The sequence below is a fragment of the Pocillopora verrucosa genome, chromosome 14, assembly GCF_036669915.1.
Source record: "Pocillopora verrucosa isolate sample1 chromosome 14, ASM3666991v2, whole genome shotgun sequence".
Classification (NCBI taxonomy): Eukaryota; Metazoa; Cnidaria; class Anthozoa; order Scleractinia; family Pocilloporidae; genus Pocillopora; species Pocillopora verrucosa.
The window spans coordinates 3,683,292-3,701,517 of NC_089325.1; the positions used below are offsets into that span (position 1 = coordinate 3,683,292).

Here is an 18,226-nt window from a genome sequence, read left to right on the forward strand (position 1 = left end):
GTATCAGTGAATTCGATATTCCCGCTTCAGCGCCCACAGTATGCACCACACCCAAGCTACGCATGCACAAAGTACTGTTGACATCTCTAACGAAATAAGCCTCTCGTGAAAGAAAAAACTTTGTTATGTGTCCCAATATAAGGTAGTTGAAAGGTTTGCTTCTCTTCGTAATCATCTTTTAGAGGAGGAGAAACAACATGTCGAGGGAAAATCTACACGTAAGTAACATGTTACACTTTGTTCAGGTATATTTTTTGCTCTAAACCGATTATGGGTCTATTGTACGTTTGCGTTCATAGCCTGCTTTCCTAAATCTGTTCAGCGCTTTCTGTTAGATCTTTGATAAGCAGTGGATAATTCTGCCTGTTTTGTTGAGACACTTATTCTGTGAGAATTTGTGAGAAACGTTCGAAGCTTATGGGAATGTTTCGTAAAATCACTTCGAACATTTGAACACTGATTTGGCGTGGGGCGGAATTCTAATTTTGAGCATAACTTTCTTTTGCATGTTATTCCTCACTGAAATAGTGCCTTCTCTACTCTTGAGGAATTATCTGTGTCGTTGAAACTACTTATTCATTAGGGAATGGCTACCACTGTCAGAAATCCATCGAATTTAGCCATCATGAATCGCATACAGACGCTTCGATATGCACGAGTTGCATGTTTACAACCGTTGAATCGACCTCTAACAGATACATGAATGTCCGGATTTTTCAAGTGTTTATGACCGCAGGGTTTCTAGTTATTCCATCCGTGAAGCAGTAATTGATATCATTTTCGACGCTCATTGCATTTTTTTTTACCTCTGTTGTGGCTTTATGATTAAATAAAAATTTTCAACGTTTTGTGTGAACGGTGCATAATTTTGCTAATACCCACAAAGAGGTGTGACTTAGCATACCGATATGATCGATTAGCAAAATTCTCTGGCGCTCATGTTCATCACGAAATTTTTGCTTGAAAGTGATTTTCAATTACTGTATCAGATATTGGGTGGGTTGTCAGTGATCCAACATCACCCACTAAATTAATTTAACTCATTCCTACATATGAGCCAACATCCATATTTTGAAGATATCATGCTAGTATCAAGAAGGAAATTACTTGATACTGATTTGAGAAGAACCAATTTTTTTGACATTTCTTATAAACCCAAGAGTTAAAATGCAAACTGTGCTCTTAATTTAAAATTAAACTTTAAAGTATCAAGAATATTTTTAGTAAAACTTATGCCAAGACAAGATGTAAGGGAAAAAAAAATTACTTTCAAATTGATGATACAAGAACCTATATACCATGAGTTTGGTAGGGGGGGGGGGAATTGATAAATGATAATAAATTATCTTACTTTTTCAAACAGTTTTCTTAAGGAAAGGAAAGGTAATACATCATTATTCAAATTTCTTTTATCTAACATTATTCAGTTACAATCATGGTACTACACTTCAGGCATTGTTTGAGTATTTAGTAGAACAATCTGATAATTAGGTACCATAAGTCTGCGTAGGGCAATATCATAATTTTTAAAGAATTATATTTCATTTGACTTATGGATGAAAATTAAGTAAAGAAATGTTCCTGAAAAAAAAATATTCAGGCTTCTTTTCTGTTAATTCTTGAATTGCAACTCACTTGTATGGATCACTGTTAGGGAAATGTAATTATCATGTAAATATTTAAAAAGGATTGATTGATTTACTTAATTCTTCCTTCTTTCCTTGAATTCAAACCTTTCCTTGAAGTCAAGGTGTTTACTAGTTCATTTTACCAAAGATACAGTTGGTAAATGTTTTAGCCAGTATCTTGATGAACCACATATTTTAACTATTACTACTGTTTTACAGTTATGAAGTTCTGCACACCTGGAAATTTATAGTCAAGAGGCACAAGAATCTAGTTATTTAAAACCCAGCTTTTGCTTTTCACTCTGAATTGTTTCCCTTTGTTAAACACCAACTTTTCTTTCCTTCAGAGAAGAGAGAATGCCAAGGCTCGCACTTCTATGCGAGAAAAGCTGGTAGAGAAACAGAAAGCAACAGATGAACATGAGAGCAACTTTACAGCTGGTCGTGTTAATGTGCGAGAGAGATATCTGCACCGCACTGGAATAAGAGGGAGAAAGAGCTGGATATTCTATGCTGTTTTGTACATTCTAGCTCTCCTTGTAATAGTCAATATTGTGGTGAGTGTTCATAGGCTTGAAAACCAAATGATTGTCTTCTATTGATATAAAAGGGATGGATATGCCAGCAAACTTAAAGATTGGTATCACCTAAGGGTTTTCTTACTTTAGGTGAACATAGTATCACTGATGAGGAAATCTAGATGAAGGTCAGAACAGGGTTTTAACCTTTTAAACCCCCCCCCCCCCCCCGCAAGAGTGACAAGCATCCGCAAGAGTGACAAGCATCTAATTTCTCCTTACAATATCACCCTTCAATCAAACATTAAGGTCATGAGAAGTAAGGACATGATCATCAACTAGAGAAGTTCTTGATTGTTAACCAAGTTCTCTTTTTCAGCACCTAAGGACATGTCTGAAGAATAGTAATGAGAATATACATACTGATGTTAGGGTGGCAAGGGTTAATTAGATAACTAAACTCTCTCAGGATAAACAGGTTAAAGCCAAGGAGAGAGTGTCATGACATGATCAACAAGTGGCATGGAAAACATATTGACTGTAAGGGAAGAGTTTAATAAAGGGTTGGATAGCACAGTGGCCTCATGGTTAGTGCGCTCAACTCTGGATCGGGTGGTCCAGGTTCGAGCCCTGGCTGGGGTCCTTGTGTTGTGTTCTTAGGCAAGACACTTAACTCTCACAGTGCTTCTCTTCACCCAGGTGTACAAATGGGTACCAGCAAATGTGCTGGGGGTAACCCTGCGATGGACTAGCATCCCATCCAGGGGGGAGTAGCAATACTCTTAGCCGCTTTATGTTAAGAAAACTGGAGTTAAGCATCAGCCCCATGGGCCACTTGGGCCCGTATAAAGGCTTACTTTTGGATAGAAAGCATGAATATCTATATTACTGGAACACGAACAGTGGGAACTGTTATTAGAGCTGTGATTTTTCATTCTACTTATTTCACATAATTTTATTATTCATTCCTTTCACAGATGCTTGCCATTTTGTATCATGTCTTGCAAATGAACAAAGATGGGATGAAGTGCCTGTCATTTTTTGAGAATGATGACATTCGATTTCATTGTGAGAGTGACATGGACTCAGTCAGTTTGTATAAGAATCAAGCTGGAACTTTTAAAGACCACAACTTGGTTATTGACAGTGATGACAAAAAGGTAATTTATGTTATGAGTAAACCACCAACTTTGGTACAAAGTTACCAAAATCTGAAAATCATAAGATGGTCACCAATAGGAAGAGATTAGTCTCCAGAAAAAAATGCAAAACAGAAATAAACCAAGATAAAACAACAGGGGAAAAGATGACATGAGGAATCATACTGCTTTTATAAATTTTGTCTTTGGAGCATCAACACAAAGTGTGTAAAATTTGTTTTATACTCACCATGGCAACTAAAATGGTTGCAACTCAGGGGGCTGTCGTCAAATGACTGTGTTAATTTTAGTTCATATTGATACAAATTATTATGTTTTTTTTTTTTTTTGATTCAGATTATATTCCATGGAGGGCCTACAACAGCATCTGCACAAAGTAGGTGTAACTTGAATTTGATATTACTAAATCACAGATAACCTCATCCTAATTATGGAATATATACCAGTTTTGTTTTGGATCGTCAAAAATTGATCAGGAGACTGATGAGAATAGAAAAATACAGAAAAAATTTGAACGTATAACTGACAGAGTCTTATTAATGGTTTGCCTGTTGTTCAGTGCACGTAGGTGCAGATATGACTGAAATCCATGCCAAGCGTGGCTTCAGATTTGTGGACCCTTATGAAAAGAAGACCATCCTGAACTTGAATGGAAGTGTGTGGTATGTTAATCCAGCCTCCATCAATGCTTTCACGGTTGCTGGAGATGCATTGGTTACCCATCGGGTAAGAGAGCATACAACTTTACAAACTAATTTGGAGAAACTATTTTTTGAATTAATGAAACTACAGTTCAGTTACTCTTTTTGGGAAACAATGGCTTCCCTGAGAAAGAGAAATAAACAGGTTTTGCAGCAACCACTTTCTTAATTTTTGATGTCGGCAATAATCGAGTGAACAGTGTACTCTTGACAGGAGATTTTTAGGTGCTTGTCTTTGGGAATGTTGATATATGCAGGTTTTTAGTTCTGTTGTTATTTTTTCCAATTAAAAACAAATTTTTCAATTATTTATTTACCAACCTCAAAAGTTACCATCTGGCCTACTTTCCATGCTGGACACATGCTGATCCTAGTAATAGTAGGTGAATTTTTCTCATTCAAACCTAGTAGCTTGTCAACAAGTTCCCCAGATTTCAGTTGAGATAGGATTGTGCCAACAAACTGGAGCAGTAAGGGGCTCAAATACAACTAGGGATGCAGATATTTTTGCTCATTATCTTTTTATAAGTACACTATCTATGCTTTTCTGTCAGGTTATCAGTAATGAGGACCAGAGTTTGACTTTGACCTCTGAACAGAGCATTTCAGTGGAGGGACACGAAGGGCTAGTTTTGGATGGAAAAATGACTAACTTCAATGCTGATGAGGATATCGAAATTTCCTCAGTCTTGGTAATAATATTGTTTTCACCTGAGGTTCGTTGAATTGTGCTCTTAGGCAAGACAGCAAGACAGCAGTCATAAGAATATGTTGGTTATTAGGCTAGTAAAACAAACCTGAAACCAATTTCTTTTTATTTTCTCACTTCAAAGGGTTCACAAGGAAAGGCTACGATTACGTTTGATGCAAGCAGTGGGGTCTATGTGAATGGAAGTGCACTAGACATGCCGACTGCAGCCCCAGGCAGTTCTTCAGGGAAATACAAGTTATGTGCATGTATAAACACGGGCAAGCTTTATCGTGTGGAAGTTTTGAACTCGACTTTCTCGACTTGTTCTACAGTGGAGAATGTTTGTGGATAATGACAATAGTTGTTGTCTTGAAAAGAACTTCTCTTACTCTCGTTTATTGACTAAATTACGGTTAATTTTGTAGGAGGTAAAAAAACTTGGTAAGAATATGTAGTTGGTTAAAGGATGGTCTAAATAGAGAGGGTAAAATATTGATATGAACTGCACATGGCTCTCTAGTGGTGCTGCTTTTCAAACGGCTCGTTTCTGTGTTTGAGACGTTGGTTTCAGTATACTGAATAATAGATATTGAAACACGTTGAAAGAAAACGCGAACGGCAAACGATCATCTACGATCTGTATGCTTGTTTTTTTCCTCCAACCTTAAAAATTCTAACAAAGAAGTAGACATTTTCTAAATGTCCTCATATTTTTGCACCGACGCCCAAAAGGCAGGGAGAAAAAGCTTGTAATTTCTAGCAGTTTGCCGTTTGCGTGAGGTTATCTTAGATAATCTCTCTAATGTTTTGTTTGTGGTAAATATTTTATACCTGGCTCGTAAAATGCTGTTTTTCTATAAGGTTTGTATTTTTCTATGACGGAATGAAATTGGAGAAATCTGCCAATTCATAGTCAGTTAAAGCATGTAAAATAGCTTAGCACCTATTTATTACCTGTACCTCCTAGGACGACGCTCTTGACGGCTACATAGTTAGTTTTGTGTGTGCTTTAAGTCAACCAGGAGCACATTTGATACGACTGGACCAGTCCTTATTCATCGAAGGATCCTGCCTCCCACTCATTTGCAGTCAATTGGCAGTTAATTTTGTATATTCGCCCCCAAATCCTCCTCCGCTCCTGAGCAGAAAAAAATGAGTGGTATTTAAGGTAACATAGATAGATTTCTTAAATGGGAATTGGAGAATGAAAATAGTGGGAGGGGACTGTCGTTTTCCACCATTTCTATCTCTTCTTATTTTTAGTAGTTTGAGGCTCACAATTATGAAAATTTAGCCAAAACGTAGCTTTGTTCCTGTTCTGGAGTAGAGGGTTGTCCTGGGGTATGGTCTCTCTTGACGATGACTGTTTTGCTGCTGTGCTAAAGCATACTATTACAATGTCAATTAGAGTGCTTCAACTTTGGGATAACTGACTACTATACAGACAGTTTTTTACTCAAGCAAGGCATTTTTACATCTTGTAAACAGAAGAAGAGCTTTTTAAAGTATACTTTTCTAGTGTTGGCGACCGCGTAAGACCCTGGAGTTTTTTTACTTTGATAAAAACAATAAAGGTGTGGAAGTACGAAGCAGTGTTATGTCCTCTATAATTGTTCGTTCGGCTTCCGATGACTCTTAACTTTCAAGGGAAGTGGAAAAAGGTTCAGCTATCGGGATTTCAAGTCATCGGGAAATACATTAAATAAACAGAAATAAGAGAAAACTGTGTTCACTGAATTTCTATTCATAGAGGGGGTTAAGTGGCAAAGCTGAAATTGTAGTTGACTGGGCAACAGACTTCGAGCAGTTTAAAATGAGTTTCTTTCTATGCCCGAGGAAAAAAAATATTAGACTTAATCGTTTACACAGCAGCGTTTATTAAATGTTAAGCATTTTTGATTGGTTTTCAATTCAGAATGGTATTTCTTTTATCAAGAACATTTACGGTAAATCATAAGTAGATATGATGTGAAACAGAAACGTGTTTTAATTTCCATTTGTCTCGCGTTTTGGCCAGTTAGAGTCGTAATGGTTAAGTTTGTGATATGTACGCCAAAGATAGTGAAGATTCCTTTTTGAACAGTTAATATTTTTTTGACAATCCTCGGAGAATAACCGTTTTTTCCTGGGTGCGGAGTCAAATCGAGAGCGGCTCTCACAGAGACAATCTTGATGACTTTGTATAAGGCTTTAACAATATAACCTTAAGAGACTCAAGACACGTTAGAGAAAAGATGAAACTTTATTCTTTATAACAATGATAAATTTAATCTCAACTGTGCTCTTTATATAAAATATACAGTGTTTAAAACTGAGGTATACGAAGTACAAATGTAAAATTCATCCAATTCTGGATTACAAACATTCTTCCATGGAAGGTTACACTCTAACAATAAAAGATTAGATTTACTTCTACAAAAGGTAGTAATACTATGCCAGAACGATTTTCACTAAGATACAAACTTTTTACTGACTATGTGATTTCCCTTTACAATAACATGGCGTTGTGACGAGTACAAAAAAATATTTAACCTAGAGATATTAATAGGTTTAAAAGCAAATTCTCGAAGCCAAAATCTTACGAAGTATGTGGTAAATGCTGAAGAGAATTGAGTTGGTGATCTTGATATTAAATGGGTTTAGCCGCTGACACACTTCGAAGTTTCCCTTGGTGAAGGTAAAGGTTCCCTCTTAAGCCTAACTGAAACCTCCTCAAAGACACTTATCAAGCAAAACCTTTCGGAAAAGCAGAACTCATGGTCTCCTTGACAACTGTCATTGTCAGGTTATTTACTAGTTTAGAACCCTGACCTTTCACGGCCAAGCAGTTGCTAGGATCCTTCATTTCAGTAGCAGTTGCTCGATAGGATCTCGCTAAGAGGATTGTTATTTACTTCAACAAGTTTCGTCCTCAACAAGTTAGCCCCTTATTTTCGAGAACTGAACAAGCATGTCAGTTTTTGAACTAGAGTACTTGTTAGTGAAAAACTCGTCATAATTTTTCATTTTCATGGAAACCCCTCTAGTGTAAATCCGGCTTTGAATGTCGTTTGGGCTACTGAACAACTTACAGCGATAGGTGATCGTTGGTGGTAGAAAAAATGCGTTACGATACGAGACGTGATTAAGAAATGTACGTGTCAAACATCGTGATCACCTTCGGGAACGCACGTTTTTTTAAAGTCAAAATTCTGCTGTTTAGAGTCGTAAATAACACACGTTATTCAAATTGAGTTATAAATAGGACATGTGATTATTCAATTTTTCCTCTTTTTAAATTGTTAACTTCCCAAAAGTAATGAATTAAAAATACTAAAGCCATTTCTTCCCTCTTCACTATTAGCTAAACAGGTAAAATATGTAAAACCCGATGGCGTTGCTTTGCCGCGCAAACATCGCGCTCTCAACGGCTTCGAAGAGAGGGGCGAGGTTAAAAAAGATAAAAACCAATCGAATGCAGAATAGCCATTCACAGATGATAATCAAACTCAAAGAAAACACTTCCCACATCATCTCACTTCCTGAGAGCAAAAGCTTTTTCTGAATTATTGTTCCCGTTTAGTTTCCCTAAACTTTTGCACGGCCGCGTTACTGCTCCTGTGCAAACGATAGGTTCAGCTTTGTCACCCAAAAAATTCAATATGGCGTCTCCAACACCTGCTGGAAGCCTAGAGACCCAAATCCAGAGGAGCTTAGCATCCCAGCCAACCATGTACCTGGTCTTGGGATATCTTGACGTCAGTGAGTGAACAATGGCGTCGACTACTTTGTACAGGTGGGGTGAGGCACATGTGTCTACCATTCCTGTTAGCATGTTCTTAACGCCTGGAATTAAAATAAAACAAAAACATTAGTATAATGAAATAGGCGTTAAGGTAATAAAATTACACTTCATTTAGAACAGCAAAGTTGCACTTGTTGACAGAAAGGTGTTAGCGTAAAAAACTTGCTCGTGACACTTTTCAAAGAATATTAGCGAGAGTGTGGTTCTCATTATAATCTTGAACAGTTTCCTGGACGAGAGAACTTGCCAAGTCATGTAATAAACAACATGGTCCAAATCTCGTTGGTCTGGGATAGGGCTTATAGCGTTAGAAGACCAAACAACAACTAGAAAGATGGTTATGGCGGATTGAACGCATTGTGTTCTGAGACCAAACAAAATAGCAGCAACGATGGAGGCGAATGTTTCTTCGAAAACTCTCCCTCCTCGAGACCTGGCACAGGGAAAGCATGGGCAGGGGATACTAGTCAAAGGAAACCTTGTCATACTTTTCTAGCTGTCAAAGGAAACTGTAAAGCTATGGCTTTATTCTGCTAGTCAGTGAAACCATCAATTCCGATGCCAGAAAGTGGGGCGCATCACAAAACTTCTAAATTTTTGAGTTATGTCTTGCCCTCAAGGTAATTTGAATAATCAAATGCACTTTAAAGAATATATATATTAAGTTAGCGATAGCGAGTAACAACTCTTGCAGCAGAACTCCTAAATTTTCCACGTTAACGTCTTTCGGATGTTCACTAGCGTCATACTTGTTGATAGGATTAAGTAAATAAAATCTACTCACTAGTTTCGTAGAACTTCTCTCCGTACTCCTCTTTTAAACTATGGCTCAGGTTGGTCCAGAGGTCCTGCCACTGACCCTTGAGGTTGTCGGGATTGGTGATTTTTGTCTGAAAAAAGCCTGGTTCCACAATGCTGACCTTGACACCAGTCGGACCCAGTTCACGACGGAGAGCATCCGAAAATGCCTCTACACCAAACTTGGAAATGGAATATGCTGATGCGTGAGGTAAGCACGTTCTACCTGCAGAAAGCAGAACGAAGAGTATGTTTTTATCTTGTTCTGTGAGGTGAATATTCGACCGAGTTGCATGATACCAAAGTAGTTCCAAGTTTTAATAGCGACAAATTTGATAAGGATTTTTCAAGTTTGGAACTAGGCCGTCCCCGGTCAGTCAGTGATAAAACAGTGTGACGTTTGACCATCCTTAAGTAAGGTTACTGAGTAGCAGATTCATGCGATTTATTGCTATCATAGAGCCCTCTGCTTTTCAACATTCTTTGAAACTTGCTCGACTTTCTCACCTCCAATACTAGCGAGGTTTATGATGCGTCCTCGCTCCTTTTTGACCAGCGGTAAGAACACCTTGGTGACGTCAATCAGTCCCCAAAGGTTCACATCTGCGATTTGTTTAAACTCTTCAATAGTCTGCCACTCAATCGGTCCAACTTTAGCGATGCCAGCGTTATTTATCAGACCCCACAAACCTGCAAGATATAACACGATTATTTCTACCCTTTACACCTTAATATAGACTACGAGCAGTCCCTCCTTTTGGTGAAGTCCGTCGGGAGAGTAAAACAAATCAGTGAAAACATTTGATACTAACGCGCTGCAGGGAACTCTGGGAGTGAGGCGCACGAAAAGTTCCGCGTGGCGCGCTAACCTTTTTCTTTCTTTTCCCTTTTTTTCCTTTGACTCATGCGACCAAATTCACCGAAAGGGAGGGTTTGCCCGTAGTCTAACCCTAAATTTTTATAAACTAAATGTTTGATTCAGGAAAAATAATATCATGGTCACTTTTTAGGGATTAACGGAATTTTACAAAGATCCTTTAAGAGTGGGTATAGTATTGCAGTGAGAAGAATGGGGCGTGGGGGTGATTTTTCAAACAGGAGGTCATGGTTAAAAATTTCCGCACACCTTCCGTGAAGCAGCTTAGACCACTGTTCTACCTTGCGTATCAGCGAGCTTGTACTCACGCAGCAGATGGAGCATTTACTACAAAGAAAGATTTGTCTCACACAGATTCTTCGGACTTTCGCGTTTTCAAAACCAGATTTATGAAGCTGGTGAGTTGTTGACTTTTAAAAAAAGTTGCCACATAGAGGTAAGGGGGGGGGGGGGGAAAGGTCGAGATCCCCTTCTGTACTCTCCTGGAAGACTTCTTGTCACAGGTGTGTTGAGTTCATTTTCAAGACCGTCCTTCATCAACTAAACAACACCCCCAAAACAATTTTTTTTTCGAGTCGGTCAAAACAATATTCTGTATATCATGTGAAAGTGAGGGCATCGTCGTGCAGTTATTTGAAATATACACTAATTCCCATAAACATGAGGGTGGATAAGTCGGAGGGAGCTTATTTGAAGAGCTTTCCAAATGAAATAATTACTTTACATGTACATGTGCATGACTTTATCGGTTTGACGCATGCGATGAACGAGTTTGCGGCTCGGTTTGTTTATCGAATAAGTTTATCACCCGTGCTCATCTCAGTTCGTTATAAATTTAATATACCAAAATAATTAATCCAAACGAAAGCTGACCAACGTTCCTACCGGAAATGACAATTAAAACGAAAATGTTTAGGGGCGTGCGTCGAACAATCGTCTGCTACCCTTCTATTTATACCTCTCGCACAACTTCAAATAGATGTATACTGTGCGGTAAAAGAGAGGATAGCATAATATTTTTTTGATCAATGGTGCTATTGTATTAAAGCTGGACAGAGATATTACAATACGAAGCGTCAGTTTATGAAATTAACATTCCTTTTCGTATTATTTCGCTGAAACAGGAATAGATGTTTTCCGTGAAAAATGTTTTTCTCCCTCTTAAGGCTTACCATCTCAAAGCCATTTAAGGCATTTTATGGCCGGATATGAAGTACAATAAAAAGGTAAAAGGAATTTTTTCTGCCATTCAAGGAGAAACCGACAATTGCATTCGTGCACAAGGAGGTCTAACCGAAAACTCAAAGAATGTGCCGTTAAAGCTAAAAGAAACACGTACACTATTTTCAGTTTCCAAAGTAGAGAATAATTCAAGGAGGCACCTTTTAAAAACATTTTCAAAAAGAAAGCGGCTTTTGAATGGCTTTGATCTCAAGTTAAGTTTTTAACCAAATTTATGCGGCTATTTTGGGAAACCGTATTTAGATCTTTATTAGACCATTCTTCTTACTCATGAATGGGTTTTGAACATGCACTTTCAGTTATAGTTGATTTGATTGTTTAAAGAGGGGCACGAGTGCTTCCATTGTTTGCTAGAATACTTTACATAGTGACATATCCTTACACGAAACATTCACGGCGCGTTTGATGTCATTACAGACACCAGGCATTTCGTGTCTAAAAGCTATTTTCGTCTTTGATTGAGTGACTCATTTTTTTACAACAATGAGCCGGGAATATGATCGTACCTCGCTTATAAGTTCAATCTCGTTAAGCGCTGAAACGATACTCTGCGATAACTTGCTCCCCCCTCGATGATAACATCCTATCTCGTGCTGGGGCAAGAGTCAAAGAGATATCTTCAATTAAATGGTTTCGGAGGACTTTACTTCAATTAGTGAGCCATTTCCGTTGTCCTCTCTTCGTTGATTTTTAAACACTTATCATGCGTTGGAGTCGCGAAGTTATGTGACAAAATCGCACTTTAATGTTTCCACGCGAAGCCAAGAGTGTAACCCATGCTTGCCTTCTGAAGGGAAGCGTGTTGCTGTGTTAGTTTAATCTCCAATTTCCTCGTTTTCAAAATTTCATTAAAAAGTTGTATTTATATTTTTATCGAGGACTTAGACTTAGGGAAAATATTATTACTCAAGCTGATCTGTTTATCTACTGGCTTATTATTAGGTGAATTGTTTATCCACGTATAGTTTATGCCATTTAAACTATTTCAACCGACAACAGAAATCCTTTAGGACAACATCTGTGTCACGCTTGTAGTCACCTTGGAACATGGCAACACAATATGTCTGATAATTCATAAAAACTAGATCAACAATTCAAAGTAAACATTCAGTAGGAAAAAAAATAAATATACGGTAATTTACCTCTATTTTCAGGTAAATACTGCGCCACAAACTTGTATGTCTTCTTGATTTCTTCCGAGTCTGTAACATCCAAGTGCAAAGCGGATAGCCTTTTGCTGCACGCCGCGGTTAGGTTTTCTTTCCCTTCGCTCGTTAGACACGTCGCAAATACATTGAATCCCAGGCTGTCGAGTCGTAATGCAGTTTCCCTTCCGAATCCTGAATCGCAACCGGTGACCAAAACATACTTCTCACGAAAATCAGTCAAAAATGTATCTTTGTAGAGCTTTTTGATGATCCACAAAGCACACATTGCCGCAACGAGCAACGCTACCGCGTAGAAGCTGTCTGCTCTCTCCATAGCACCTTGCAATTCAATCTCTTGTTCTCTGTGGAGGGATTAGACAATCACGCTCGATATGTTAAGTGTATACACGGTTCTCTGCATGGTTGCTCAAATCTATGGTATGAAATGAAAGAATCTCTACCTAATTGGCTGTGTGGGCGATGCTTAAATGCACTTCGGAAGCTGTGGGTACTTGAGAGAAAGACCCGTGATATTCTCACACGTTTTCCAAAGATCTGAGTCGGCAAGTTTATCTCAAAAAAAGGGGAATCTAACACCACCTGCTAAAAACTGGACATGTTGAATATCAGCGAATGTCACTGCTGCCACTGCTGCCAGCTACGATAGCTACAGAGGCTTATCATTAACTTCGATTGCGATATTCCGGGAAAATTCGTGTTATCCAATTATAAATTACCGCGCAATTTGTAATCAATGTATTGAATTGTAAACTGAAAGCAAAGTAATTCCAGTTGTCTCGGGGGGTAGATAAACATCATAAACGTTGTAATAATCACAATGTCTCCAATCGATGACCTAATCGATCTGTCTGTTCTTCCAAAACGAGGTCATCTCGGTCAATGTTAATTTTTTCCCTGATTTCGACTTCAAAGTTCGTCCCCCTTACTAATACCAATTACTAAGAGGGGCATTGGGATTTACGGTTTAACGGTTTCAGCTATTTTTTTAGGTTTCTCGTGTAGTGCCAATAAACTTCGGATTTTCCGTTTTTTAGTATTTGGTTTTCGGTTTTCAGTCCGTAAAAATCACTAATGGGTCTTCGGATTTGATATCCGATGTGATTTTCGGTTTTTCCTATTTGGGTTCCAGTTTCTTCTCGATCTGAACGAAAATTATGTGCCTCCACTGATCTCGAATGGCCGCGAAACCTCTGTATGCTCCACAAGTCAGCAGTCTAACTGTATCGGATCGATCAGGGGTTAGATAACTGTGATGCGAAAATTTATCGGTTTTGACGGTTTTACTTGCGGTTATCAGTTTTGATCGCATTTTTTTGCGGTTTTGCGGTTATGGATAATTTTTTTCTATCGTTTTTCGGTTTCTGTTAGACCCCAATGCCCCCCTCAATTACTAGCCATCACCGGACATTTTTCAAAGGGATTTGAAAAATTCCAACATTCCTTTATTTTGCGCAAGCAGCGACACAGGAAATGGCGACATTACCATAAATGAACACACCGAAAAAAAACGAGTAAGGGAATTATTAAAAAGACTCTTGAACCTCATCAATGTCCGGCTAAATATCTTAACGCAGAATGTTATTGAGGAAGCATTATATTTATCTTCACTACAAATTCATTGGTATTCATTGCCTTCGCAAGAAAATAACAATTAAGCGATCAAAACGAGCTTATAATCAACATATTACGACATAAGAGTGCTTCACTGCTGAGAGATATGTTTTCAATACCAATTTCTGAATATCAGTTATTGGTCTATGTGTTTATTTGATCGCTTTCTGCGATCATCTTATCGATTGAAGACTGCCAATCGGTGTTATTTCAACTTCGTTTGTTTCGATTCGAAGCAATGTTTCACAATTAGATGCTACAAAATTAAGGCACCGTCCCAAACTCTTGACTGCACAAATTACACAAGCAAGGACTTCCTCAATACTAAATGATCCAAAATATGCGTGAAGAAACCCAAACCAAACGGTGGAGGAAGTTTTCCAATTTCTAAGACAAATGTGATTCTCTTACCTTTCTAAAGCCCCGAAGCATACCGATTCACCACCAGCGCTGCCCATTTTAAGTCAATTCTGGTTTGCACAGAGCTGCTACGTGAAAGTGACCCTGACTGTAAACTATCAGGAATTCGAGCGAACGGAACACTTTTTTCCACGGTCACATGTCAATCAAAAGTGCATTCACACAACTGACACCCACGCGATTATTTGGGTGACACCGTCGTGACTCATGATTGTATGAAGCCTTCAGGGAGGGGAGGGGAGGGGGCTGTACAGCGAATATGCTTCCGAATGATGCGCGACCCCACCCTCTGAAAGGGCTTTCCTGGGGCAAAAGAGGCGATCTCTTGATAAGTTTGTTATTATAGAATCAAGTTCATTTTAAATTTCAAAGTTATAAATTTGCACGCTGTGATGATTTGTCACATTTCTCAAAAATTCATTTTCAGTTTTTATCTCTCTCTCGACATTGAATGAAGATTGGGGAGGGTGGGAAGTGGGAGAGTTTTTACAAGGGTTTCCTTGTTAAGAAGTTACATCTCGATATCAGGTTACGACATTTTAAAAACTTTGAGACACACGGAAGTTTCGAAATGATAAATTGCCCAGGTGAGAGAAAGGAAGAAGATTAACGAAGATTAACTCAGGTTGCAAATGACGAATACAAAAATGTCGGGAAAATTTTTTGAAAGATGCACGAACTGTGAAGTAGCTGCTTTTTAAGTGGCTGGGTAAACAGCAGCCCTTGGATAGTTCCCTGTTGTCGGGTGATTTTGTTGCAAATTGTTGTTGGGTCATATCACAAAAGTACTTCCTTGCATGACAGCGCAACGTGGCACCGGATGACATCTCCTTGTTCAAAACGGCCGCTAATGGAGAAAGCTACCCTCCTCCCTCCCTGCTTGACAAGCCTTTTGGGTTTCTTCAAAAGAGGATCAACGTCGCAAAAGGAAATTTTATTTCCTATTCTTTTTGTCAAACAAATGTTCGTCGATTTGCTTCTCCATTCTTACAGGAAAGACGAGTTGCAGAAAAAAACATAAACACACTGCAGTTTAACCTTCTCAGTTTTCATTTAGACCAACGTGAAACAATCAAGTTCTATGGCCTGAATGCAATACACCGTTCTCCCAAGGTACTTCCGGGTACTTCTAAGGAGAGAAGAGAGTACCAAAATTTTCCGTTGTACGCTGGGGTCGGAAGTATTGATAAACCTGGCTTTTGGGGTAAGAGGAGCAATTAGTTGGTTCCTCCTTCCGGTTCAACATGTTCTCTCTTTCCGAGAAATTATTACGTTAGGTCATGTGGTAAAAGGCGCTAAAAGTTACTGTGAACTCGATCTGGTACAAATTAAATGCCTTGTAAAAAATGTCGATTCATTATGTGACCTTCAATTGTTTATTAATTTATTCAAAAGATCTCTTATTATCTGTAACTGCAAATTTGTTTTTGATCTTGGTGAAACTTTTATGGACGGAGAGATAATTTTTAGCCATTAAGGGTGTTTTTTTTACGTCGTAACACGAGCAGCTTAATAGTCCTTCTACTATTAAAAGGAGAACGCCTCAAATTGAAGAAACTTTAATTTCGCTGGTTCAACCGCAATGGTATTACGTGAACTTGCTGGTACCTGTTTTGACGTGCAAAGCAGACAGTCACCTGGCGGAAGCAGTGTGGATTACAACAAGATTAAACAAGATTTGCTCATGTAATTACATTTTTGAGCGCATTTGAATATTTTAATGGAATTATTACGATCTCGTTAAAGGAGAAATCGTTGCCGATCGCGGGTAAGATCACGTATGCCAGTGATTTGTCAGATAAACAGCACGTTTCTAATCTGTCATTGGGGCACGCGCGTAAATTCTCAACTGACCACAACAATTATTTGTTTCCGTCAGAACGTACGGCTCTACTAACCGGTCTTTTCGTGGGTTTGGCGTTCCCGTTCTTGTTTGCGTTCTCATTACTTAAAGTCACTAATGGCTAAATAAAGTGCGTTGATTTGTATATCCATGGAATTCTACAAGTACATGACCCCACTCATAAATCTCAACGGAAATAATTCGCAACGAAATCTTAATTGCCCTCAGGTGATTTCCCCAGGCACAGATATGGGTTGATTGGACATCCATCAGCAACCGGTCCATTAAAACTAACCTTTACTAGTTTTTTTTCCTGCAAATTCGGTTGACCTTTCAATTTTTCGGCTGCTCCTGATCGCCTGAACTGGCTCTTATTTCCATATTTCACTTTTACCACCGTTTAGAAATGCTTAGAGCGGGTAGCTGAGGCATTTTGAAATCGTACGTGGGTGTAAAGTGTTAAGAAAACATACAATGTCCGCGCTATGATCACGATACCTACGCAAACGCTCTCATTGACTATATATGATAAAGGAATGACGACAAAAAACGGTATTTATGTCTCCACTTAATTAACAGTTATCTTTTTTCTTTTTCCATGTTATGTTGGTTATATAATACGCAGAGTGACCACATGCATTTCAATAATCTAAAACAAACATCCGCTTGAAGCCTGATCTTCGATTTCCGCACGTTCTTCAGTACTACTCTCTCTGCCTTTGCGAAACTTTGTCACCTTTGAGTGCTCCACACTGCAGGCGCCCGATAAGCTGGCAAATTGTAAAGGCCCGCACAGAGGCGAAAACTCTCTAGAAAAAGAGTGCTGCTTTAAAACACTTACGTCCACGAGCGCGCGGTCATGCTTCGGCTGCGCAAGTCTCTCTCTTCAGTTGAGTTGCGATTATACTCACCGTCTCGACTAGATCTCACAATGCGAGAACAGTAGTCCTATCTAGGACACTCTTTGCTAATCATACATAATTTTTAAGCTTTCTCCACCTTCTCCCCCCCCCCTCTCCTCCCCGACCCATTCCCAACACTATCACTACGTGCATGGTTTCCTGATGTCTAATAATTTTTGTCTCAAATTTTAGGTGAGTCGGGTGACCAGTATTTACTTACAGGATTCGACCTAACAACTTGGCAACTGGTGTTATTCGCTGAAAAGGTCTAGGCCTGCTTGAGAGGTCTCTTGAGTTCTTTGAAAACAGGATCAATGTTGCAAAAACAAGTTTCTGCTCATTTGTGAAACAATTGTTGGTCGATTTCCTTTCCTGTAATTGCGAGACGGAAGTGTTGTGGAGGAACGTAATAAAATATTGCATTCCAAAATACCTCTTCAACAAGACCTGTACGCAACAATAAAACTTTAGGGTCTAAAATAAGACGAACCGTTTACCTAAAGTACTTTTAGGTATCTCCATACAGAAAATTAATTGTTAAATACATCGGTGAGACGTTGGCCTTATATTCATCGCGGGATGAATATTCCTCCTATTGTTAAAAGAGGATTAACTCAAATTGAGGAACTTGTAACAATGATTTGGCATAATTCTACGATATCATATGAAATTGCCGGTATCCTCTGTCTTTTGGCGTACTACACAGTCTCCTAACAGAGGTAGTATGGGGACTAAAAGCAGGAGCCATTAAGTAATGGACTCCTGCTAAAAGTTAATATTTAAAGCGCTCAAACATGATCTGTGTATCTAATTAATTATTTTTTTTGGAGTGTATTTCAACATTTTAATGGAATTAACATGATTCAAATGTTCTTAAATCGT

General features: G+C 38.6%; 2 protein-coding genes across 3 annotated transcripts; one reads left to right on the plus strand and one right to left on the minus strand.

The window, feature by feature from the left end:
• The first annotated feature begins 67 nt into the window (after positions 1-67).
• LOC131769337 (beta-sarcoglycan-like) lies at positions 68-6,287 on the plus strand. The gene is made up of 7 exons (XM_059085061.2): positions 68-218; positions 1,976-2,185; positions 3,124-3,306; positions 3,643-3,682; positions 3,866-4,032; positions 4,562-4,699; positions 4,841-6,287. The coding sequence occupies exons 1-7, from the start codon at positions 198-200 to the stop codon at positions 5,048-5,050; spliced, it is 969 nt and encodes a 322-aa protein (XP_058941044.2). The 5' UTR covers positions 68-197; the 3' UTR covers positions 5,051-6,287.
• Positions 6,288-6,954: 667 nt separating this feature from the next.
• Positions 6,955-14,732, minus strand: LOC131769336 (retinol dehydrogenase 7-like). Of its 2 annotated transcripts, none has more exons than XM_059085059.2 (5): positions 14,591-14,732; positions 12,542-12,909; positions 9,788-9,970; positions 9,267-9,506; positions 6,955-8,523 (listed from the first exon to the last, which is right to left on the minus strand). In XM_059085059.2, the coding sequence occupies exons 1-5, from the start codon at positions 14,635-14,637 to the stop codon at positions 8,213-8,215; spliced, it is 1,149 nt and encodes a 382-aa protein (XP_058941042.1). In that variant the 5' UTR covers positions 14,638-14,732; the 3' UTR covers positions 6,955-8,212. The 2 variants fall into 2 exon arrangements, with proteins under 2 accessions (XP_058941042.1, XP_058941043.1); XM_059085060.2 differs by lacking the exon at positions 14,591-14,732 and adding an exon at positions 13,009-13,330.
• Positions 14,733-18,226: the final 3,494 nt, after the last annotated feature.